The following is a 26,587-nucleotide window of genomic DNA, read 5'->3' as shown; positions in this document are numbered from 1 at the left end:
GTTGTGACAATATTCAGTCAAAACATGACCGTGATCGCTGTTTCTAAAAATGATAACAAATATCATTAAATAAAATCTAGTTTTGCTTCAGAATGCCTGCAAAGTGTTTTTTCAATGTTTAATTCCCCAAAATGTACGGAAACACTCATTGACTTGTCAACCGGCGTGGCCTGCAACACTTTGCGTACCTTTTCACCTAATTATATGGTCAGGCTAAATTTAAGGAAAATCGGTGACTATGCGTGCCGACCCCCTATATGAAATGGTTGCTGGTTACAGAGAATTGCTCTAAAACAGGTGTACATAGTCTTCATCACGATGCACTAGGGTAGTGCTCCACTAATGGAGGAAAATACATGAACCTGAACTGTAGTTTCTTTCCCTGTCCCACTTATTCCCTTTTTCAAGCTGACGATCCAAGCAAAGCCAAAGGGTATGGAATAAAAATTTAGGTTCGATGATATATTTGGCATTTGTTTTCAATACTTATTTGAAAATTATGCCCGAATGTCGGACAAATTATGACATATTTTCATTTACTGTTTATAATGAATTGGTACTAACAAAATAATCAATCACCAATTATGATTTTCTTTCTTCTTCTTCTTCTTCTTCCAAATAGTGAAATACTGCCCACATTCATAATGAATATTCTGGCAAGTTGCGCATGATTAAAAACAGGTTAAAAGACGAATTGTTCTGTTGATTTAGTTTGAGGTTTTGGTCACTTGAGACTTGAATATCTCAAGAGACTTTGCTTTTGCGATATCTGATGGCAGTTAGTTCCAATCCTTGACGGTGTTTATGAAGAAAGACCATTTCCTACAGTCTTTGGTGGCTGGCTGTAATAGGTAAGTATGGTGTCCTGTCCGGTTTGAGCTTCTTGTTGGCTTTTGTAGATATTTATTCTTGTCTATGGCTACAAGGTCGTTTGTTATTTTATAACACATGATGAGTCGAGCTTCTTTTCTTCTTGTTTGTAAGCTTTTCCATCCTAATTCAGTTATCATGTTGCTGACACTTGATCTATTTCTATGTCTGCTGGTTACATATCCTGCAGCTCGTCTTTGTACCTTTTAAAATCCTGCAGTATTTACATATTCATGACCCCTGATTAGATACCTTTTGGTGCTTCTCTCCTGTCAGGTTACAATTCTGTTTCATGAAATGGTGATCTATTTTTCAAAACAACCTTGGTAAACTGCAGGGCAGGAGGTCATAAGTTCATTCAAAGAGGCCCCCGACTTTGACAAGGAGATCAATCTTCAGATATTTCTTCCATTTGTCTGTTCCCGCTGAGTTGCCCGGTGATTCTTTCCAAGTACTTCGGCTTCCTCAGTCATAATAACAGACTTCCCGGTGTCCTAGCACCCCCATGGTGTTGGGTTGGGGATTTTGTTCTTGGTGGTGGGTTGTACATATGTTAGTGACACATCTCCATTAATCCTGTTAGGGAGTGTTTCTGGATACCACTGTACCCTCGCAGCTTTCAAGGGGAGCTCTGAATAATAGAGGTATCAACCCGAACATACATACATATTCCCTGCCTTGGTGTTAACGGTCAAACCAAACACTTACACTTACACATGTTAAACAATTGGAATTTTCATTTCCTCCGCTACGTACATAGCAAAGATTGATTTTGGCCTGGTCAGAATAATGTCATGTGTTTGAGCACTGCTACATGTAGGGTGACATGTCTTTCTGCTAATCAGACAGTGTATCCCAAACTCTGTCTGACAGACAAAATGTCGGACAAAAAATCATTCGGTCAGACAGAAATTTTTAGATTTTTTAGTTTAAAATATAGTAGAAAAGATCAAATTTCTTTTCGGTCAGACAAACCCTGATACAGTTTGGCACAGACTGCTCAGACTGCTAGCAGGGGTTAAACATTTTTTTTACAGCTCACTAGCCCAGGACTTCTTGGTAGCAGGATTTTACTAGTCCTGTTGGAAGAAATGCTAGCCCAACAAAACAGACCTGCTAACCCGGGCTGCCAACAAATATTTGAGCCAGCTGGACATTTTCTTTTGATTCAGATTTCAATCCAGTAAGACTAGTAACAAAGGCAATCATTGTTAAAATGTTGGCATCATAACAATGATTGACATAAAAACAATATTAAACATCAGACTTTTGGTATAAGTTTGATGTTCTGTGAACTGTTTTAAAAATTGACAGTGCAACATACAAAATGTTTAACATAAGTGTACTAAAATCTACCTAAGACAATTAGCCAGGGGATAAAAAATCCATTAGCCCAACGTCCGGGACTAAAACATTTATGCCTCGGGCAATCAAAACTTGCCATCAATATGCCGGACGGATTAGTAAAAAGAATTTCTTGGCGTTACCAAAATAGAAATAAGAAATCCCTTCTGCTGTCCCTTGCTAAGACTCCTTATTAATGCAATATCATGCTGTCAGAACTGTACTTTCTTTCAAAAGCACATTTCCTAAAATACTGGATGTTTACTTGACAATGGTAAAACACAGACCAGAGTAAAATCGGTGAAAGCTTTCAAAGCAAAATTGAGTTTAAATAGTTCTTTCCACATTAATTCTTCTTGAAAATACTTGAAATGAATGTAAGATAAAGGTATCAATGATAGTGTTAGCATTTTTGAAGAATTCGGATGCAAAATTAAATTACATACCTGGGCACATGCACACATTTGTACTAGCTTCAACAAAGTGGTTCTTTCGAATTTTCACTTAAAACTTTTTTTAATTATTTTTTAAATTTATCATTAGAATTTTATTTTAATATGTATTTCTGATAGGCTGAATTATTTTTATCAAGTAACAGGTCATATCAATCAATGCATCGATATCATACCCCCAGTATTGTTAATTGAAAGTCTCAGCTTGACCGGCAATGTACAATACCCCCCATTAGTACTGAGAAATCGATATTGAAAGTACGGGAATTGTGATCAATACATGATACTGGTACACCCAGTTATTCGTTCTTTTTTTAAAACATGTAAAAAATCAGTTCAAATTCCTGGAATCCTGGATGAAGTAATTGAATCTGATTAGCTAAGATAGAATACTGAGGAAGGGATGGCGAAAGGGATTTTTTATTTCTATTTTGGTAAAGCCAAGAAATTTCTTTTACTAATCCGTCCGGCATATTGATGACAAGTTTTGATTGCACGAGGCTTAAATGTTTTAGTCCCGGGCATTGGGCTAATGGATTTTTTATCCCCTGGCTTCCTTTTTAACTAGCACATGAAAAGAAATCCAACTCAGTGTGTCAATCTAGAACAAACCAGGGTTCATATTCATATCACATTAACATGTTCTTGTCCTGATATACACGTAATATTTGCCACTGGACATTTAACACCAAACCATCATCAAATTGCCAACCAATTTTAGAATTTTGTCTCCAAATTAGCCTTTGCATGAATCAGGCCCTGAAGACATAAGTCATAACTTATTAACAATAAAACATTTCAGACAATACATGAGTATATGTATTGCAATATCACACAATAAAACTCCCTTATCATTTGTTTTCAAACCCACCAGTCAACAATGAGAAAAATGAATACCATATACATGTAGTGGGCTAATTGCTTCACATCTTAATTCAAACAGGGCGGTTTTCAGTTTTAGTTCATTAGATATGATAGAAATAAACAAAATTAATAATAAAATACATTTCTCTAATTACAGGGCGGATCCAGCCATTTTTAAAAGGGGGGTTCCAACCCAGAATAAAGGGGGTGGGAGGGGGTTCCAACCATATGTCTTAATTCAAAAGCATTGATTGTAAAATAAAAGGGGGGATTTCAACCCCCACAACCCCTGCCCCCTAGATCTGCCACTGAATTATACTGTTAATTTGGGGTTTTGAATAGTTAACTTTTTATTTCTATTATGCAATTTTCAATGGCATTTTGATATAATAAAACTTATGAATATAAGAAATAGATAGAATATGCAAAATTCAGGACTTAAAGTGAAGCAGTTATGTGTTTGTAAGTAATTTTACAAGCTGCAGTACTTCTTGATGATAATGATACATCCTGGACTGTCAGTGTAAACGTTGGAACATGATGTATCACTCTGTATGCATTTTGAATAAAATAGTAACAGATATAGATTTACAATTATTTTGATTATGTAAATTAAAAAAATTTATTAGTCAAACACTTGTAAGCTTATACCTTAACTGGTTGTCAAAAAGAAGAATAATCTATGCTTATATTTATTTAAAAAAATATCAAAGAAATCTTTTTTCGCAAAAATCATGTCATTTTTTACAACACATTGATAAACAGGAAAAATGTCACATTGACCTGCTACACTTTTCCATTTAGTCTAAAAATTCAAAACAGAATTCTGGCCATTTCAAATATTTTAAATAAAGAAAACATAAAAAATGAAATACACATTGATTTCCTGACACACTGTTGAATATACAAAGAATTAAAATGATAATGCAAAAGTTTCATGTTTACAGAAATGGAATAAGAACAATTTGATTCAAACAGAACCATGTATGATAATGTTTCTGAGGAAGATTGGTAAAGTCACTGTCAGACTGGTACAGTTGGGTTGTGTGGTACATTGTATAGACAGATATGTGGGTTCTTTTGTGATGGTAAGTCCATGCTTAATGGCATTGGTGTAGCCAGGTACAGTTTGGATGAGTTGTACATTGTATTGACAGATATCAGGGTTCTTTTGTGATGGTAAGTCCATGCTTCATGACATTGGTGTAGCCAGGTACAGTTTGGATGAGTTGTACATTGTATTGACAGATATGTGGGTTCTTTTGTGATGGTAAGTCCATGCTTCATGACATTGGTGTAGCCAGGTACAGTTTGGATGAGTTGTACATTGTATTGACAGATATGTGGGTTCTTTTGTGATGGTAAGTCCATGCTTCATGACATTGGTGTAGCCAGGTACAGTTTGGATGAGTTGTACATTGTATTGACAGATATGTGGGTTCTTTTGTGATGGTAAGTCCATGCTTCATGACATTGGTGTAGCCAGGTACAGTTTGGATGAGTTGTACATTGTATTGACAGATATGTGGGTTCTTTTGTGATGGTAAGTCCATGCTTCATGACATTGGTGTAGCCAGGTACAGTTTGGATGAGTTGTACATTGTATTGACAGATATGTGGGTTCTTTTGTGATGGTAAGTCCATGCTTCATGACATTGGTGTAGCCAGGTACAGTTTGGATGAGTTGTACATTGTATTGACAGATATGTGGGTTCTTTTGTGATGGTAAGTCCATGCTTCATGACATTGGTGTAGCCAGGTACAGTTTGGATGAGTTGTACATTGTATTGACAGATATGTGGGTTCTTTTGTGATGGTAAGTCCATGCTTCATGACATTGGTGTAGAAAGGTACAGTTTGGATGAGTTGTACATTGTATTGACAGATATGTGGGTACTTTTGTGATGGTAAGTCCATGCTTCATGACATTGGTGTAGCCAGGTACAGTTTGGATGAGTTGTACATTGTATTGACAGATATCAGGGTTCTTTTGTGATGGTAAGTCCATGCTTCATGACATTGGTGTAGCCAGGTACAGTTTGGATGAGTTGTACATTGTATTGACAGATATGTGGGTTCTTTTGTGATGGTAAGTCCATGCTTCATGACATTGGTGTAGCCAGGTACAGTTTGGATGAGTTGTACATTGTATTGACAGATATGTGGGTTCTTTTGTGATGGTAAGTCCATGCTTCATGACATTGGTGTAGCCAGGTACAGTTTGGATGAGTTGTACATTGTATTGACAGATATGTGGGTACTTTTGTGATGGTAAGTCTATGCTTCATGACATTGGTGTAGCCAGGTACAGTTTGGTTGTGTTGTACATTGTATTGACAGATATGTGGGTTCTTTTGTGATAGTAAGTCAATACTTCATGACGTTGGTGTAGCCAGGTACAGTTTGGATGAGTTGTACATTGTATTGACAGATATGTGGGTACTTTTGTGATGGTAAGTCCATGCTTCATGACATTGGTGTAGCCAGGTACAGTTTGGATGAGTTGTACATTGTATTGACAGATATGTGGGTACTTTTGTGATGGTAAGTCCATGCTTCATGACATTGGTGTAGCCAGGTACAGTTTGGATGAGTTGTACATTGTATTGACAGATATGTGGGTTCTTTTGTGACGGTAAGTCCATGCTTCATGACATTGGTGTAGCCAGGTACAGTTTGGATGAGTTGTACATTGTATTGACAGATATGTGGGTTCTTTTGTGATGGTAAGGCCATGCTTCATGACATTGGTGTAGCCAGGTACAGATTGGATGAGTTGTACATTGTATTGACAGATATGTGGGTTCTAATGTGATGGTAAGTCCATGCTTCATGACATTGGTGTAGCCAGGTACAGTTTGGATGAGTTGTACAAGGATTGACAGATATGTGGGTTCTTTTGTGATGGTAAGTCCATGCTTCATGACATTGGTGTAGCTAGGTACAGTTTGGATGAGTTGTACATTGTATTGACAGATATGTGGGTACTTTTGTGATGGTAAGTCCATGCTTCATGACATTGGTGTAGCCAGGTACAGTTTGGATGAGTTGTACATTGTATTGACAGATATGTGGGTTCTTTTGTGATGGTAAGTCCATGCTTCATGACATTGGTGTAGCCAGGTACAGTTTGGATGAGTTGTACATTGTATTGACAGATATGTGGGTTCTTTTGTGATGGTAAGTCCATGCTTCATGACATTGGTGTAGCCAGGTACAGTTTGGATGAGTTGTACATTGTATTGACAGATATGTGGGTTCTTTTGTGATGGTAAGTCCATGCTTCATGACATTGGTGTAGCCAGGTACAGTTTGGATGAGTTGTACAAGGATTGACAGATATGTGGGTTCTTTTGTGACGGTAAGTCCATGCTTCATGACATTGGTGCAGCTAGGTACAGTTTTGATGAGTTGTACATTGTATTGACAGATATGTGGGTACTTTTGTGATGGTAAGTCCATGCTTCATGACATTGGTGTAGCCAGGTACAGTTTGGTTGTGTTGTACATTGTATTGACAGATATGTGGGTTCTTTTGTGATGGTAAGTCCATGCTTCATGACATTGGTGTAGCCAGGTACAGTTTGGATGAGTTGTACATTGTATTGACAGATATGTGGGTACTTTTGTGATGGTAAGTCCATGCTTCATGACATTGGTGTAGCCAGGTACAGTTTGGATGAGTTGTACATTGTATTGACAGATATGTGGGTTCTTTTGTGATGGTAAGTCCATGCTTCATGACATTGGTGTAGCCAGGTACAGTTTGGATGAGTTGTACATTGTATTGACAGATATGTGGGTTCTTTTGTGATGGTAAGTCCATGCTTCATGACATTGGTGTAGCCAGGTACAGTTTGGATGAGTTGTACAAGGATTGACAGATATGTGGGTTCTTTTGTGATGGTAAGTCCATGCTTCATGACATTGGTGTAGCTAGGTACAGTTTGGATGAGTTGTACATTGTATTGACAGATATGTGGGTACTTTTGTGATGGTAAGTCCATGCTTCATGACATTGGTGTAGCCAGGTACAGTTTGGTTGTGTTGTACATTGTATTGACAGATATGTGGGTTCTTTTGTGATGGTAAGTCCATGCTTCATGACATTGGTGTAGCCAGGTACAGTTTGGATGAGTTGTACATTGTATTGACAGATATGTGGGTACTTTTGTGATGGTAAGTCCATGCTCCATGACATTGGTGTAGCCAGGTACAGTTTGGATGAGTTGTACATTGTATTGACAGATATGTGGGTTCTTTTGTGATGGTAAGTCCAGGCTTCATGACATTGGTGTAGCCAGGTACAGTTTGGATGAGTTGTACATTGTATTGACAGATATGTGGGTTCTTTTGTGATGGTAAGTCCAGGCTTCATGACATTGGTGTAGCCAGGTACAGTTTGGATGAGTTGTACATTGTATTGACAGATATGTGGGTTCTTTTGTGATGGTAAGTCCATGCTTCATGACATTGGTGTAGCCAGGTACAGTTTGGATGAGTTGTACATTGTATTGACAGATATGTGGGTACTTTTGTGATGGTAAGTCCATGCTTCATGACATTGGTGTAGCCAGGTACAGTTTGGATGAGTTGTACATTGTATTGACAGATATGTGGGTTCTTTTGTGATGGTAAGTCCATGCTTCATGACATTGGTGTAGCCAGGTACAGTTTGGATGAGTTGTACATTGTATTGACATATATGTGGGTTCTTTTGTGATGGTAAGTCCATGCTTCATGACATTGGTGTAGCCAGGTACAGTTTGGATGAGTTGTACATTGTATTGACAGATATGTGGGTTCTTTTGTGATGGTAAGTCCATGCTTCATGACATTGGTGTAGCCAGGTACAGTTTGGATGAGTTGTACAAGGATTGACAGATATGTGGGTTCTTTTGTGACGGTAAGTCCATGCTTCATGACATTGGTGCAGCTAGGTATAGTTTTGATGAGTTGTACATTGTATTGACAGATATGTGGGTACTTTTGTGATGGTAAGTCCATGCTTCATGACATTGGTGTAGCCAGGTACAGTTTGGTTGTGTTGTACATTGTATTGACAGATATGTGGGTTCTTTTGTGATGGTAAGTCCATGCTTCATGACATTGGTGTAGCCAGGTACAGTTTGGATGAGTTGTACATTGTATTGACAGATATGTGGGTACTTTTGTGATGGTAAGTCCATGCTTCATGACATTGGTGTAGCCAGGTACAGTTTGGATGAGTTGTACATTGTATTGACAGATATGTGGGTTCTTTTGTGATGGTAAGTCCATGCTTCATGACATTGGTGTAGCCAGGTACAGTTTGGATGAGTTGTACATTGTATTGACAGATATGTGGGTTCTTTTGTGATGGTAAGTCCATGCTTCATGACATTGGTGTAGCCAGGTACAGTTTGGATGAGTTGTACAAGGATTGACAGATATGTGGGTTCTTTTGTGATGGTAAGTCCATGCTTCATGACATTGGTGTAGCTAGGTACAGTTTGGATGAGTTGTACATTGTATTGACAGATATGTGGGTACTTTTGTGATGGTAAGTCCATGCTTCATGACATTGGTGTAGCCAGGTACAGTTTGGTTGTGTTGTACATTGTATTGACAGATATGTGGGTTCTTTTGTGATGGTAAGTCCATGCTTCATGACATTGGTGTAGCCAGGTACAGTTTGGATGAGTTGTACATTGTATTGACAGATATGTGGGTACTTTTGTGATGGTAAGTCCATGCTCCATGACATTGGTGTAGCCAGGTACAGTTTGGATGAGTTGTACATTGTATTGACAGATATGTGGGTTCTTTTGTGATGGTAAGTCCATGCTTCATGACATTGGTGTAGCCAGGTACAGTTTGGATGAGTTGTACATTGTATTGACAGATATGTGGGTTCTTTTGTGATGGTAAGTCCAGGCTTCATGACATTGGTGTAGCCAGGTACAGTTTGGATGAGTTGTACATTGTATTGACAGATATGTGGGTTCTTTTGTGATGGTAAGTCCAGGCTTCATGACATTGGTGTAGCCAGGTACAGTTTGGATGAGTTGTACATTGTATTGACAGATATGTGGGTTCTTTTGTGATGGTAAGTCCATGCTTCATGACATTGGTGTAGCCAGGTACAGTTTGGATGAGTTGTACATTGTATTGACAGATATGTGGGTTCTTTTGTGATGGTAAGTCCATGCTTCATGACATTGGTGTAGCCAGGTACAGTTTGGATGAGTTGTACATTGTATTGACAGATATGTGGGTTCTTTTGTGATGGTAAGTCCATGCTTCATGACATTGGTGTAGCCAGGTACAGTTTGGATGAGTTGTACATTGTATTGACAGATATGTGGGTTCTTTTGCAAATTATTTTAGGAAATATTTTTGAAACCCATACTGTGGATTCATTTATTTTCGTTGGTACTAATTTTTGTGGATTGAGGAAAAATTGTAGGACCTACCAAAGTATAATTGCCAAGTTCAATTACAAAACTATTGAAAATATGTACTTCTTTGACCATTTTAATTGGTTAACCTTTACCAATGAAATCAACGAAAACTAATATCCCACGAATAATAATGAATCCACAGTAAATAACATAACTTCTCTGTTTAAATGTTCTTCTTCTTAGTATTCGCTATAAATGTATGAAAAGAATACAGATTTTGTAAGTTTAAATGATGAGACAGTAAGTGATGTAGCACTATTTTTAAGGATAGATAAATTGATTACTGGAGCTTAACATCCAGTAGGGAAAAAGTACTGCCAGAATGGTCAAAATCACTGATCTACTGGTAAATCACCTGTTCCATTTTTAACATTTGTAACAGATTGCAAATGATTACAATGTACTAAATAAAGTTACATGGTCACAGCCATTTGTGAAGGGATTGGGAACATGTCATGGAGATGAAAGTAGCTGGCTATCTGTGATATCATATGCATGCAAATTATGGAAAGAATTTTGAATAAAATATCATGCAGGCACAAATTTGTCCTCAAAAGACTCTTTTTGGGGTAAATTTACTGCAAGAGCTCTAGGTATGGTAAAAAAATCCAAAATTCACAAAGAAAAGCCACGGGACCCTATAGATTTAAGTGCTGTAAAATCAGAAATAGATATTGTGCTCCTTTTAGTTAACAGCAGTTTTTCCATAAAAAGTTGATTAAAAGTGCCTTTAAGGAATTAATTGCTAAAAATAGTATTGTTGACAATGGGGCAAACATTTAGTACACACTTTATATATGTATATATATGAGTGTAAATTTGAATTGCCTTCCTTCACTAAGCAGCTCAGAGTTTTTAGAGAGATTGTTGAAAAAATGGAAATAACAAAATCTGCATTCAATTTTTAATTGATACAATTAAGTTGTGTTGGATATTGCTTATTACTAAAGATCGAAAATTGGTTGAAAATAAGATTTTGTAATATTAAGATAGAGTTGGAAGGACTCAAATTTTTTTTTCAATTTTTTAGACCAACTATCTTATATTGAATCAGTTTTTTTATGTAACATCCCAGATTTGAGTTGAAATGTACATTTTATGATGATCTGTTAATTCTGTACACAAGAATGCTGTTCAATATTGACACCTTGGAAAAGGGAAATAACTTATATTAGATTTGCCTCCCATTGGCAGCTATTTTGCTGAACAGGTTAGCTTTAAATATTCAACACTATAAGACTTCACTGTGTCACTAAATCTTATCTCTACATTAAAGCTTAAAAAGATGTATGCTTGTGCAAATCTGACATACTCTAATGTATTGTGCTTACTGGTACTTTAAAGGGGCATTAACTGCCAAATTCATTATCACCTATTTGACTTTAATTCTCATATGATTTATAACATATGTACAAAAACTTAGATCCAAATTACAAAAGGTCCAAAAAGAAACAATTAACAATGCATGAACTCATATAAATGTATCAGCATTTCATTCATATTTTAGACTACATGCAATCTAATTAACCATAGAGATGATCTCCGAAGACTGCAGATAGTCTTATGACCTGATAGAAACAAGAATATAAATATAAATAGATAGACAAACATGTGCAATTCTGTAATGATGATTTGTTAGGTCTGTTTGTTTTCATGTTATAGATAAAAAAATGTAACCATTGTTAACCTGTACTGTATATGAATGATTTTTTGTGGGACAAATCAGTCAAAGAAATGATTTTTCATGGTGGCTCCCTTGTTTCACTTTTCAATGTTGATATTCTTTTCTTTCTAATATATGAACATGGTTAGCACATGCGTAACCTGAGGTAAAATGTAAGTTTTCATGAATACCTATTCAAAAGAGTAAGCCAATAATACATTTGCAATGTTATTGAGCTTATTTAGATCAAATGAACCAAACTGACAGCTAATATATTATTTCAATATTACGCTTTAATAAATGTTTGAAACAAAAAAACATCATAATTTCGATTTTTATGCCCCACCAACGGGCATTATGTTTTTCAGTTTGTGCGTCCGTTCGTTCGTCTGTTTGTTCGTCCGTCTGTCTGTCCCGCTTCAGGTTAAAGCTTTTGGTCAACATAGTTTTTGATGAAGTTGAAGTCCAATCAACTTGAAACTTAGTACACATATTCCCTATGATATGATCTTTCTAATTTTAGTGCCAAATTAGAGTTTTGACCCCAATTTCACGGTCCACTGAACTTAGAAAATGATAGTGCGAGTGGGGCATCCGTGTACTATGGACACATTCTTGTTTTGTCTAATTTGTAGCTCATGTTCCTTGAAATCATTTTGCCTTTCTTTGTAAGAACGATAAGAATTGAAATGTGGTTACCATATTCTATAGACAGTACAAAAATATTGATATGAAAGTATCTGTATTAATGAATATAAACAAGACAGACAGGAGTCAATGTAAGCAGAACAGTATAAAGATAAGAAGATGTGGTATGATTGGCAATGAGACAAGTCTCCACCAGAGACCAAATGACGAAAATGAGAAATGTAAAACAATTCAAATGAGAAAACTAACGGCCTGATTTATGTACAAAACAATAAAAAAAACAAATATGATATACAACAAAAACGGACAACCACTTAATTACAAGCTCCTGACTTTGGATAGGCACATAACAGTGGTATATGTATTTTTATAAACATTTGTATTTTATACTTCATTCATTGTATGTTTGCCTATTGTACAGTCTTTTTCTTACAGTGTTGTGGAGATTCCATGGTTCCTACCTTATTCAATAATGATATTGTACTAGCAGAAAATATATCTGTGGCTTACAAAAAACTACAGAAGTAAGTGATTTTATGTTCGTATGTGAATGGAAATTTGAATAAGGCTCACTTGGCTCATGTAGTCAGTGTAAGGCATCTTTTTTTAGATCCTCTATCAAATATTGTGGCTTCAATCTGTCTGGAAAAATGGACACTAAGGGGAAATTTTGATTTTGAAATATCAACTTTCAAATTTTTCTTCCCCTGAAACTACAAAACTCAATCTTTCGCAATGAGCAAAACTCATACCATGTAGAACGGTAAGCTATAGAAGACCCTGGGATGACAAAATATGATACAATTATGGCCCACAGCAACCAAAGACAACTACTTGATAACAACACATCACAAGAACAAATTGTAAAAATTAGCTGTAAATGGCCTGAGAAAAAATCATATTTTCATCTTCACTCTGAAACTATTTTGGCAATGTGTGCCAATCGGTCTTTTGTTGTTATAAATGAGGATTTGTGATCTTTATTTTTTGTACCCTCACATTCTGCTTATGTTCCATAGAATTTTTCAAATTCTGTTCTTTAATATAATCAAGAATTTGTATAGTTAAATATACAAATCTTTGATATACTTGTGTTAATTATTATGAAAGGGAGATAATCAATGTAATAATGGAAAATTATTTTAATATTACTGTGGATTAATTATTATTGGCGGGATGCCAATTTTCATGGATTTTGTGCATAACCATGAACTTTTATGTTCCAAAAAGTACAAAATTTCTAAAGGTTTGTATACAAACTTTTGCAAACCACAAAATCAAATATCTATGAAAATTGGTATCCATGAAAATAAACAAATCCACAGTAGGATATGTAGCCCTCAAAATTGAATGTAACAAAACAATAAGCAAAAATAAAATTATTTCTTTAAATTGTGATTTCTTTAAATTGTTAAGTCTTGAATAATCAGAAAGTAATTTACAATATGCAAGCTTTAAACATGCAGTAACTATTTATAATGCTTTTAATAGCATTTTAGATAATTGAATCATAAAAATAAAAAAAGATAATCCTACTATCTTTACAGGGGTGATATTGTGATTGCCAGATCCCCAGCAGATCCTTACCAGTTTATTTGTAAACGATTAGTTGCCATGGAAGGGGACAGTGTTTTTGACGACAATGCAGAAAGGCAATATGTAAATATTCTCCAATATTTTAATTTGAAGTTCAATTTACATGAATTGCAATCAGATATATTATTATGAGATAAACACTAAATAAATGGAAAGCAAAATCAACATGCTTACACCCATATTCTTCAAAATTTGATGAGCAGTACTGGTATATAATTTTTATGTAGGTTAATACTTCAGGAAAGGAAAAAAATGTCTTTAAAAAATGTTACTTTGCTTTTCTTTATATTGTATTGGGAAAAAATGGCTTTATAGGAAAAATGTTTTAAAACTTTTGAAATGTCTGTTTACATTGCAGGTTCCAAAAGGCCATGTGTGGTTAGAGGGAGATAATCAAAGAAATTCCAATGATTCTTGCCATTATGGACCAGTGCCTGCTGGACTTCTTAATAGACGTGTATTCTTTAGAGTAAGTGTTAATCAGACAACAGTTTAAATAGTTTGATAAATTTTGTCAGAACTTTATAGAAATTTCTACAATTCCATCTCCAAAAAGTTTTAGCATTCAAAAGACAATTCCACCCCAACCCTTCTATACTATTGGTGTATGACCTGGGCATGTAAAATTTTGCAGTCTGTATTGAATTAAATGTCTTAAAGACATATATTTAATTAATAATTAATACATGATTAAAATGGCTGACTTTCTATTATTATATTGCTGCCACCATTTATTTATAATTTTGATTTGATTGAAACTGAAATATTTTATCACATTTGCTTAACACATTTTCAAGCTCAATTTAACTGTTGATAATGAATTCATTATCTTACAAGCTCATAACAAACAATAAATATTGCCTTGGTTTTCTCGTGGCTGCATGCTTGCCTCAAGAACAGGAAGTTGTGGTTCTATTCAACGTTGGGTCGAACAAAAGACTTTATATTGGTATCCCAACAAATTGATTGACATAGGATTAATTAAGGAAACTAAGTTGGATGAAGAATGAAACATAGGATTTGAGAATGAACACAAACAGAATTGGGATATAGGAAAATTATTTTTCAGAAGTGCTGTTCTTAATATAAGTCATAGTGTTTCTATGTTTTGAAGTTGATGTGGTAACTTTGGGTCAAATCATCTTTTTTTTACCAATAGATAATGTGAATATATATGAAATCAGGGGGATAAAGTATCTAAGGTCTATTCTGTGAATGGAAGTTAAATAGTAAAACTTTTGTAGTAGAACTGTACAAATATTTAGTTTGTTCAATTGAGTGTAAATGAATCAATTTAATAACAAAGATGATTCCTAGAAATAAGACAAGTCTCCCTGAAAAAACCCCAACAATAAACAGAAAATATTTCAGCTTTTTCTTTTGCAATGATGACTTACCATTGCAGCATGAATGACATGAGATTACAGAAAATAGAAAAATATGATAATATATAATCAGTTCTGACTGACTTTCTTATTTTTCCAGATATGGCCATTTCCTCATATGGGATATTTGAAACACCCAGCAGAAAGATGACAAATATTGTATCTAACTTCTCAGGGATAGTATGAATGGTACTGGTGTGTTGGAAAATGCTGACTATGATTGATTTTTTTTCTTTTATTAGAGAGACTTTTAACAGTTTTATAGCTCATTTTTTTAAATCAAAATTTACTATTGCTAAAAATATGTTTACTGTAGATTTTTGAATGAATAAAAATGTATATGATGCTATTGTTGTTGCTTACAATCAATCTCAGGATATGTTTTCTAATAATCCATTTATGTTAACTCAGACTGAAATTGAAATTCGTTGGAAGAATTTTATAAATGATTCATTATCTACTTTAGCTAAGTGTCTAAAGGAAGTCATCTGAAGTGTTTCATTGAAAGAGATTTTTCAGGTATCTTTAGTCATATTGTGTTGCATGCAAATTGTAATTACAAATTTTCTAAATCCTAAAATACTAGTAGTAGTATTTCTAAAGTTCAGATTCCAATGATATAGACACTTGTCTATTTATTAAGACTACATGTATATGATGATTTCTAGATATTTTTATGCCCCCGCTGTAGGCAATGGGGCATTAAGTGTTACCCTTGACTGTCATACCATCCTTCTGTCTGTCCCATTTTCTTTTCCGCTTTCTAACTTAAGTTTTCTTCATCCATATTTTATGAAACTCATACACAATGCTAAGAACCAAAACTCACAGACAAGAGTTTGAATTTGGGCAGTGAGTCTTTTATTAGTCCCCTACTGACGAAGTCGAAGGGGACTTTAGGTTTGCACTCCGTCCGTCTGTCTGTCCATCTGTCAGTCTGGCAAATCAGTTTTCCACACTTTTTTTCTTCATGCTTGAAGATATTGATTTGATATTTGGTGTATTGTTTTATCATGACAAGTTACAGATAAAGTTCGAATTTTGTTCCGGTCTGATGATTTTGTGCAGAGTTATGGTCCTTGGACGTAGAAAATTCACCAAAATAATCAGTTTTCCGCACTTTTTTTCGTCATGCTTGAAGATATTGATGTGATAATTGGTATATAGTTTTATCATGATAAGTTACAGATCAAGTTTGAATTTTGTTTTGGTCTGATGATTTTGTGCAGAGTTATGGTCCTTGGACGTAGAAAATTCACCAAAATAATCAGTTTTCCGCACTTTTTTTCGTCATGCTTGAAGATATTGATGTGATAATTGGTATATAGTTTTATCATGATAAGTTACAGATCAAGTTCGAATTTTGTTTTGGTCTGATGATTTTGTGCAGAGTTATGGTCCTTGGACTTCGAAAATTCACTCAAATCATCAGTTTTTCCTGACTTTTTTTCGTCATGATTGAAGATATTGATTTGGTAATTTGTATATAGTTTTATCATGACAAGTCACAGATCAAGTTCGAATTTTGTTCCGGTCTGATGATTTTGTGCAGAGTTATGGTCCTTGGACTTTGAAAATTCACTTAAATAATCAGTTTTCCACACTTTTTTTCATCTTGCCTGAAGATATTGACTTGATATTTGATATATAGTATACACCATAATAAGTTATAGATCAAGTTAGCATTTTGTTCCAGAACAATGAATTTTTAATTGGTAGGGCACTATGTATTGCCATGCAATACTTTCAGAATGCTTGTCATTCTAGAGTTATGCCCTTAAAGGGGCATTAGCTACGAGATATAAAAAAAATTGAAATATGTTTTTATTTTGTTCAATCATTTATGAAAGTGAAATAGTGAAATAATAATTCACTTTAAGCAGCCAGTTTAGTTCAATTTTGTCAAAATAAGCTAGGAAACATCGCTGATGAATTATTCACTTGCAAGTGAATAATTCGACCTCATTGACTCCATATTCTTGTGACCTTCAATTTAACCCCTTAGCTAGAGATTGGTTATGCATGTATTAGTCATGTTCAGCCATTAAAAGGAAAAGAATATCAACATTGAAAGTGAAACAAAGGTGAACCATTTTTGTTGACTGATTCGATCAACAAAATATCATTCTTATACAGGCAAAAACGATGATTAACTTATTTTTAGCTCACCTTGCCCGAAGGGCCAAGTGAGCTTTTCTCATGACTTGGGCGTCCGTTGTCCGTCATCGTTAACTTTTTACATTTTGAACTTCTTCAAGAGAACCACTGAATAGAATGAAACAAAACATGGCATGCATGTTCCTTATGAGGTGCTAACCAAGTGTTGTTACTTTGTAGCTGATCCATCATCCAAGATGGCCGCCAGCGGGGGACTTAGTTTAACATAGGACCCTATGGACAATACATACAAATGTCTTCTTTTAGAGAACCACTGAATGGAATAAAACCAAACATGGCATAAATGTTCCTTATGAGGTGCTGATGAAGACCTTAATACATGTATCTTTATAGATTGAGATATACAGTAAACTGCAAAAATATCAAGAAAAGAAGATCTACACATAAGTCAACATGAGCAAAATTGTCAATTGACATCTTGTTGGAGTTATTGTCTTATAAAGTAATTTTCTACAATTTCAATGAATTTATTGGTAATTTCTGTAAACTTTACAATACTCTTCTGCTTTTGATTAAATTACGGGGCCAATATTAAACCAAATTTGGCCTCAATCATTATTAGGGTATCTGTTATGATTTTAATCTATTTTTACATGATTTCCAAAACCAAAGTAGAATCAGGTGAGTGACACAGGCTCTTGAGAGCCTCTAATTTTAACCTATAACATGAAATCAAACAGACCTAAAAAGGTCCAATTGCACAAGGTCACCATCTATTTATATTTATGTTTGTTTATATCAGATTATGTGACTGTGGCAGTCTTCAGAGGTCATCTTGATGATTAATTAGATGGCGTCTAGACTAAAATACACACGAAATGCAAATGCTGATATATATTATCGAATCCATGCATTGTTAATTGTTTATTTCAGACTTATTGTAATTTGGATATACGTTTTAGTATGTTATAAATCAAATATGAGAACTTGAGTGAAATCTATGAACATGAATTTGACAGATAATTCCCCTTTAATAACTTTTAAATTGCCAATTTTTGTTTCCATACTCTTCCTTAAAAAATTATTACACCAGGGTTTTCGATATCACAAACTAGTCAAAACATTTACTAAATTTTATCATCGGTATAAGGACATCATTCGTAAATATAGCTCAACATGCAGACTTCTTATACGTTCAGGTATTTCACATCCAATTTTTTATGGAAATATTCTTTATAAAGCACAAAAATGTCAGTATTCACCTCTGAAACTAACAAAACCTTTAAATAGACTTATTAAGAAGGGATATAGTTACGATACTGTTGTCAGGTCATTAAAGATTGCATATTTTGGCGTTAATATTGATTCACTTATAGGGTCTTTGCATCGGCACTAAACACATTTATTTAAAAACCAGTTGTTGGCATGACACGGGTTATGTTCTTCTCATATATGTTATGATGGTATGATACTAAACCCCTAACGGGAAGGATTGTGCCTGATATTCATATGATGAAGACATAATCTTTCAATCAGTTTAATTGAAGTCTGGAGCTGGCATGTCAGTTAACTGCTAGTAGTCTGTTGTTATTTATGTATTATTGTCATTTTGTTTATTTTCTTTGGTTACATCTTCTGACATCAGACTCGGACTTCTCTTGAACTGAATTTTAATGTGCGTATTGTTATGCGTTTACTTTTCCACATTGGCTAGAGGTAAAGGGGGAGGGTTGAGATCTCATAAACATGTTTAACCCCGCCGCATTTTTGCGCCTGTCCCAAGTCAGGAGCCTCTAGCCTTTGTTAGTCTTGTATTATTTTTAATTTTAGTTTCTTGTGTACAATTTGGAGTTTAGTATGGCGTTCATTATCACTGAGCTAGTATATATATTTGTTTAGGGGCCAGCTGAAGGACGCCTCCGGGTGCGGGAATTTCTCGCTGCATTGAAGACCTGTTGGTGGCCTTCTGCTGTTGTCTGTTCTGTGGTCGGGTTGTTGTCTCTTTGACACATTCCCCATTTCCATTCTCAATTTTATCTTCCTTAAGTTTGACTCTTTCAAATTGAATGAAACTTTTACACAATACTTAGAACAAAAACTCGCAGACAAGAGATTGAATTTTGGCAGTGAGTCATTTACTGTTCTAGAGTTATGCCCTCTTTTAGCTCACATGGCTCTCAGGGCCAAGTGAGCTTTTCTCATCACTTTGCGTCCGTCGTCGTCATCATTAACTTTTTACATTTTGAACTTCTTCTAGAGAACCTCTGAATGGAATGAAACCAAACATGGCATGAATGTTCCTTATGAGGTGCTGACCAAGTGTTGTTACTTTGTAATTGATCCATCATCCAAGATGGCCGCCAGCTGGGGACTTCGTTCAACATAGGACCCTATGGACAATACATACAAATGTCTTCTTTTAGAGAACCACTGAATGGAATGAAACCAAACATGGCATGAATGCTCCTTATGAGGTGCTGACCAAGTGTTGTTACTTTGTAGTTGATCCATCATCCAAGATGGCCGCCAGCGGGGGACTTCGTTTAACATAGGACCCTATGGACAATACATACAAATGTCTTCTTTTAGAGAACCACTGAATGGAATAAAACCAAACATGGCATAAATGTTCCTTATGAGGTGCTGATGAAGACCTTAATACATATATCTTTATAGATTGAGATATACAGTAAACTGCAAAAATATCAAGAAAAGAAGATCTACACATAAGTCAACATGAGCAAAATTGTCAATTGACATCTTGTTGGAGTTATTGTCTTATAAAGTAATTTTCTACAATTTCAATGAATTTATTGGTAATTTCTGTAAACTTTACAATACTCTTCTGCTTTTGATTAAATTACGGGGCCAATATTAAACCAAATTTGGCCTCAATCATTATTAGGGTATCTGTTATGATTTTAATCTATTTTTACATGATTTCCAAAACCAAAGTAGAATCAGGTGAGTGACACAGGCTCTTGAGAGCCTCTAATTTTAACCTATAACATGAAATCAAACAGACCTAAAAAGGTCCAATTGCACAAGGTCACCATCTATTTATATTTATGTTTGTTTATATCAGATTATGTGACTGTGGCAGTCTTCAGAGGTCATCTTGATGATTAATTAGATGGCGTCTAGACTAAAATACACACGAAATGCAAATACTGATATATATTACTTAGTTTAACATAGAACCCTACGGACAATACATAAAAATGTCTTCTTTTAGAGAACCACTGAATGGAATGGAACCAAACATGGCATGAATGTTCCGTATGAGGTGCTGACCAAGTGTGGTTACTTTGAAGCCGATCCATCATCCAAGATGGCCGCAAGCGGGGGCTTCGTTTAACATATGGACAATACATACAATTGTCTTCTTTTAGAGAACCACTGAATGGAATAAAACCAAACATGGCATGAATATTCCTTATGAGGTGCTGACCAAGTGTTGTTACTTTGAAGCCGATCCATCATCTAAGATCACCGCCAGAGGGAGACTTAGTTTAACATAGGACCCTATTGGAAATACATACAAATGTCTTCTTTTAGAGAACAAATGAATGGAATGAAATAAAACATGGCATGAAAGTTCCTTAGGAGGTGCTGACCAAGTGTGGTTACTTTGAAGCCGATCCATCATCCAAGATGGCCGACAGTGGAGAACTTAGTTTAACATCACATGAACAATGAACATAGGACCATATGGGAAATACATACAAATGTCTTCTTTTAGAGAACCACTAAATGGAATGAAATAAAACATGGCATGAATGTTCCTTATGAGGTGCTGACCAAGTGTTGTAACTTTATAGGTGATCAATCATCCAAGATGGCCGCCAGGGGGGGGGACTTCGTTTAACATAGGACCCTATGGGAAATATATACAAATGTCTTTTATCTAGAAAACCGCTTAATGGATTAAAAATAAACATGGTATGAATGTTTCTTTTGAGGTGCTGACCAAGTGTTGTTACTTTGTAGCCGAACCATCATCCAAACTGGCTGCCAGCAGGGGGAGTAAGTTCAACATCGGATCCTTTGGGATATACATACAAATGTTTTCTTCTAGAGAACCACTGAATAGAATGAAACCAAACATGGCATGAATGTTCCTAATGAGGTGCTTACCAAGTGTTGTTACTTTGTAGCCGAACCATCATCCAAGATGGCTGCTAGCAGGGGACTTAGTTTAATATAAGACCCTATGGGAAAAACATACGAATGCTTATTCTAGAGGAGCACTGAATGGAATGAAACCAAACATGACATAAATGTTCCTTATGAGGTGCTGATGAAGACCTTAATACATGTATCTTTATAGATTGAGATATACAGTAAACTGCAAAAATATCAAGAAAAGAAGATCTGTAAACTTTACAAAAGTCTTCTGCTTTTGATTAAATAACGGGGCCCATATTAAACAAAATTTGGCCTCAATCATTATTAGGGTATCAGTTATAACTTTAATCCATTTTTACATGATTTCCAAAACCAAAGTAGAATCAGGTGAGCGATACAGGCTCTTGAGAGCCTCTAGTTAACTATGAAAATTGCAAATTTTTCAGTTTCCGCACTCTTAATTAAGTTTGACTCATTCAAATTTAATGAAACTTATACACAATGCTTAAGAACCACAACAAGCAGACAGAGTTCAAATTTTGGCAGTGAGTCATTTATCATTCTAGAGTTATGCCCCTTTTTAACCAGTTTCCGCACTCTAACTTAAGTTTGTCTCATGAAACTCATACACAATGCTAAGAACCACAACACACAGACAGAGTTCGAATTTGGTCAGTTAATTGTATACCATTCTAGAGTAATGCCCCTTTTTATCTTGGCTATTGCAAAACCTTAAGAGGGGTGGGGGGTGGGGGTGGTCATTCGTGTCCTCAGACACATTCTTCTCTTATTTTGTTTATGTTGTTGGGTTGCTGTGGAATGCATTCTACTTCTCTTTTTATTCATGAACCCACTATGAATGAAACAATAGGATAGCAGTTACCATATTGTTGTGTAAGGGTAGGCACTTTAAAAGCAAAGTGGTAGGTGACAACATGTTTTATGGACACCAAACCTATCTTGTAATATTTGCTGCTGGACATTTAGAAATCCACTTTCAATCAATCTCAATCATAGACTATAAATTCAGAATTGTTTGCATGCATTTATTTTTGTGATTGTTGAACAATTGACATAAATGGGAGATTGTGATTTTAGAAAATGGTACATACAAATAATACTATCAAAATTTTAAAATGAAAAGTTTTTATTTTTTTTGCGAAACCAATTTTATTAATGATAAAAACATCACAAAATTTTATGAATTAAAAGTAAATAAATTTTTCCAGGTCTAGTTGTAACTTTCAAGATTAAAAAAACCTAAATGATCATCCAAGGTTATTTTAAAAGTAAACTGATTTCCCTGGAGGAGGGCCTGGAGGGTTTGTCCATAGAAGGTGGTAATGATCCTTTCATTCAATCCCTTATCCTGTAAAATATTTCATGGAAAAACACTGATTAAACTAGAATTGGATTACTATCTTAAACCCCACACAACCATTAACCTAAATCAAATCAGAGTAGTGTGGATTCATTATTATTTGTGAGATACCGATTTTCATGGACAACGTAGGTATAGATGAAAAAAGAAAATTTAAATGTTCAACGAAGTACAAATTTTCTAAAGCTGTATGCAGACGGACAAAACAAATCAAATGTCCATAAAATACAATATTTTCTCAATGCACAAAAAATTGGTAGCCACGAAAATTAATGAATCCACAGTCACGGTACTGTAAATATTGTCAAAATTTAGCCAGAAATTATTTTATCAAATATTTTGTATATGAAACAGAAACACCTTTACGCCAGTAAATTGAATCTCTAAAAATAGTACAACATCATTGAGGCAGTCAAAGTATGAATGTCAAAATTTAGCCTTCTAAAAGGTCATGTACATATTATTTGTCAACAGTTGTTTAAAGGTTGCCATGCAGTCACTGGTTTTGCTCATTGTTGAAGGCTGTACAGTGACCTATATTTGCTAACTTCTATGTCATTTGGTCTCTTTTGGTGGAAAGTTGTCTCATTTGCAATCATACCACCTCTTCTTATTCTTATATTGTAAGAGTTGTTTAACATATATCAACATCAACACTTTGCTATCACAGGTTGCCTGGCTATTATTGTAACTATTTCCACCTTGATAAATGAACAGGGCTGTTTATTTATACCTTATATCATTTACCCATTTACAGCAAACCCCCTCCCCCACCCTTTTCAGGACATGACCCACTTCCTGAGATCAGAAATTTAGATAGTGATATTTATACTCTAGCTTCCAATTTGGAAAGGAATATAACATTCAAAAGGTAGATTGTATGGTAGACATGATAAAAAAAAACGTTCTATGACAGAAATAAAATCAATTTGATACAAAATAAATGAATTCTAGAAAAATCTTTTAACAGAAAGATTTTGGATGTAAACATGATATATGCAACCAATCTATGAAACACCATGTAATGAGGATGGTGAATTGATTTTAATTTTTCTTGACAATTGCTAGATGGTCTTCAATTATGAACAGTACAGCCAAACAACTTACTTTAGCATATCGATAGAGCACAAAGCATTGACTTAAGCCACAATATTTGATTTGTGTCTATAAATAAGGCAAGTATTTGAAAGACCATATGCAGAGGTAATCAAGGAATTCAATAAAAAGACATGTATATAAAAGTAAGCAGATGATGTATAATTGCCAATGAGACAACTGTCCACCTGAGCCCAAATGACATCGATGTTAGCAATTCTAAGACACAGTGCAGCCTTCAACAAATGAGCAAAACCCATACCCTATAGTAAGCTATTACTGAAGACAGTCGGTGAATTACAGGCTACTGACTTGGAAAACATACATACATAATGTTGCGAAAAAATCTATCAGTAAAAGAATACATAATGAATAGAGAGGTAACAGGATGACAAACAAAGATTTGGCATGACTCATACGGTTTCCATAAAGTAGACTTTACTGTATAGTAAGCACCAATAATGGCCCGGTCTTGACTAAATGTTAAACAATTCAAACAAAATCAAAGTACTGAAGTACTGAACATCGGATGACCGCAAGTTCTTGTGGATGGTCACAAACACTTGTCTCAGAAAAAAAAATCACATCTCTATACCTGAAAGTGAGGTTAATGAACAGAGATATATTTTTTTCTGAGACAAGTTCGTGCGTGGATGATGAATAAATGACAGGGAATTCAACCTCACCGTAATAACTATTATATTGTAGTGATACAAATCAGTATACTCTGGTTTGTTGTTATATATTATATTAATATTTGTATATAACAGTTACATGTATATATAATTTTCATCCATTTGTATATCATTCTATTCTACTATTCTAATAATAGTGCAGTGCAAGTGCATGGTGGACACTCTAATAATTCGATTTTTCTAATAGATTGGATTTGAGTAGGCATTCATATTTTCCCGCAAAACGTTCTTGAGATATTCTTCCGCATGCGTTAACACAATTTTTCTGTACGTGTGCATAAATATTAATGATTTTTTACTTATATATATATTCCTAACGTCAAACATTTTCATATTATTAAATTATGTTCTAAAAAAAAGACTCGTTTTTATGAGTATTCATTGAAGCAATGAATTTATAACAAGCGATAAGGAATGTTATTTTGCACTCGATAATGTCCGCGTATTTATACGATCGGTTCCCATTAAAAAACGAAAGTCAAATCTCTGTGGCAACAATACATCGGAATGCCCTCACGGTCATCGCGATGTAAAAACCAACATCTTGTTCTATAATACCACAGACAGCAACAAAAGACAACCAATGAATTACAGACTATTAAATATTTATACAGTTTCAAAAAAGTTTGAAAACGGACATAGGTATATAAAAGAATTAGTTAACTTATTTCACAGATCTATATATGTCCCTTCTTGTTTTGTTACTATTCTAACTGTTATTTATTTTTTAAAACTTTTTTATTCTTTTTTTCAACTCATGTCAGTTTAATTTTCATTAACTTAATATGTTACTTCAATTTAGTTTCCTTCTCTTTTTTTATGGGGAGGGTAGCATTAAAGAGAACAGTGGGAAACTCCTTGTTTTGTAAACAATTATGTTATGGTTTTTCTTGAGGTCAAATGCTTCAGAACTGTTTACCTTTTAACATACGGTTGCCTGGTTTGCGAGTTGTTTTAAGTGCCATTTTATGTTTAGCTACATGCTCAGCAAGCTATATCCTTAGCGTTTGCATAAATAGAAGAATATAATTGTATACCTTAATGAATTGATCAATGCAACACACCTGTTATTAAACACGTGAACAGGGTTTCTATTAATTGATTATTAGGTGCTTTCCAGTGCTATGATTATTGACACAAAACTATATTTTTCGTGTATAACAGTTTTCAACTATTTAAACGTTAGAGGAACTACTGACTCTCATTTTTAATCGAACCATGAAGATTTCTAATCAAGAGTATCGATTCGGAATTATGATAGTTATTTTCAATTAGAAAAATATGTCGAATCTTAAAAGTTATTATTCGGGAATATAGTTTTCTTTTAGTTAGAGAGAAAATACTTAAAGCACTAAAGGTGTGATTGTAAGTTTTACAACTGACCTGAAGATTAACCATATGGATAGAATCGGCTACGTTTTATTCTATTATATTCTCAAGGAATTTAGAACAATTGACGATCAAAACTAATAGAAAGGTCTGTTTTAATGTAATTTAATTTTTAAAAAAATCATGTCTACATCAACACTAACAAACAGCACTCCGAGTTTAGCAGAAAGCAACGTAGCAGCGCGATCTTCACGCCCGGCACCTACTACGTTGGAGATAATGTTACCATCCATGTTACTTATACTGGTTTGTGGAATTGGTAAGTTTTTTAAGGAGATTTTGTAATTTTCATGCCTTTTCTTTGAAGGAGAAATCCTATATTTAGTGAAATGAAAATAAAACATCCTATTTTTGTCTAATTTTGGGGACGCTCATTTGACATTTTTAGGAAGGGGTATGGGGGTTGAAATACATATCCTGTTCTGGATGAAAATGACTATTGATATTCTGCCTCATTTAAATGCTGAAGTAAAGAATTGTGTACAAAGATACAAAATTTAAAATAATTAAGCCGAC

At 34.6% G+C, this 26,587-nt stretch overlaps 1 protein-coding gene across 1 annotated transcript; it reads left to right on the top strand.

The window, feature by feature from the left end:
* The first annotated feature begins 358 nt into the window (after positions 1-358).
* On the top strand, positions 359-15,614 carry LOC127705201 (mitochondrial inner membrane protease subunit 1-like). The gene is made up of 6 exons (XM_052209524.1): positions 359-433; positions 4,478-4,618; positions 12,720-12,808; positions 13,832-13,943; positions 14,239-14,349; positions 15,366-15,614. The coding sequence occupies exons 2-6, from the start codon at positions 4,517-4,519 to the stop codon at positions 15,414-15,416; spliced, it is 465 nt and encodes a 154-aa protein (XP_052065484.1). The 5' UTR covers positions 359-433; positions 4,478-4,516; the 3' UTR covers positions 15,417-15,614.
* The last annotated feature ends 10,973 nt before the right edge of the window (positions 15,615-26,587 follow it).

This window comes from Mytilus californianus, unplaced genomic scaffold (genome assembly GCF_021869535.1).
Source record: "Mytilus californianus isolate M0D057914Y unplaced genomic scaffold, xbMytCali1.0.p SCAF_6, whole genome shotgun sequence".
NCBI lineage: Eukaryota > Metazoa > Mollusca > Bivalvia > Mytilida > Mytilidae > Mytilus > Mytilus californianus.
The sequence above is the reverse complement of the archived record's forward strand: the minus strand, read 5'-3'. Positions and strand labels throughout refer to the sequence as shown.

Excerpts from the sequence above, each read along its gene's own strand:
- LOC127705201 (XM_052209524.1), top strand. The coding sequence starts at position 4,517 with ATGATAATGTTTCTGAGGAAGATTGGTAAAGTCACTGTCAGACTGGTA. Across the intron at positions 12,809-13,831 it reads GCTTACAAAAAACTACAGAA|GGGTGATATTGTGATTGCCA; the intron begins GTAAGTGATTTT and ends CTATCTTTACAG. Across the intron at positions 13,944-14,238 it reads ACAATGCAGAAAGGCAATAT|GTTCCAAAAGGCCATGTGTG; the intron begins GTAAATATTCTC and ends TTTACATTGCAG.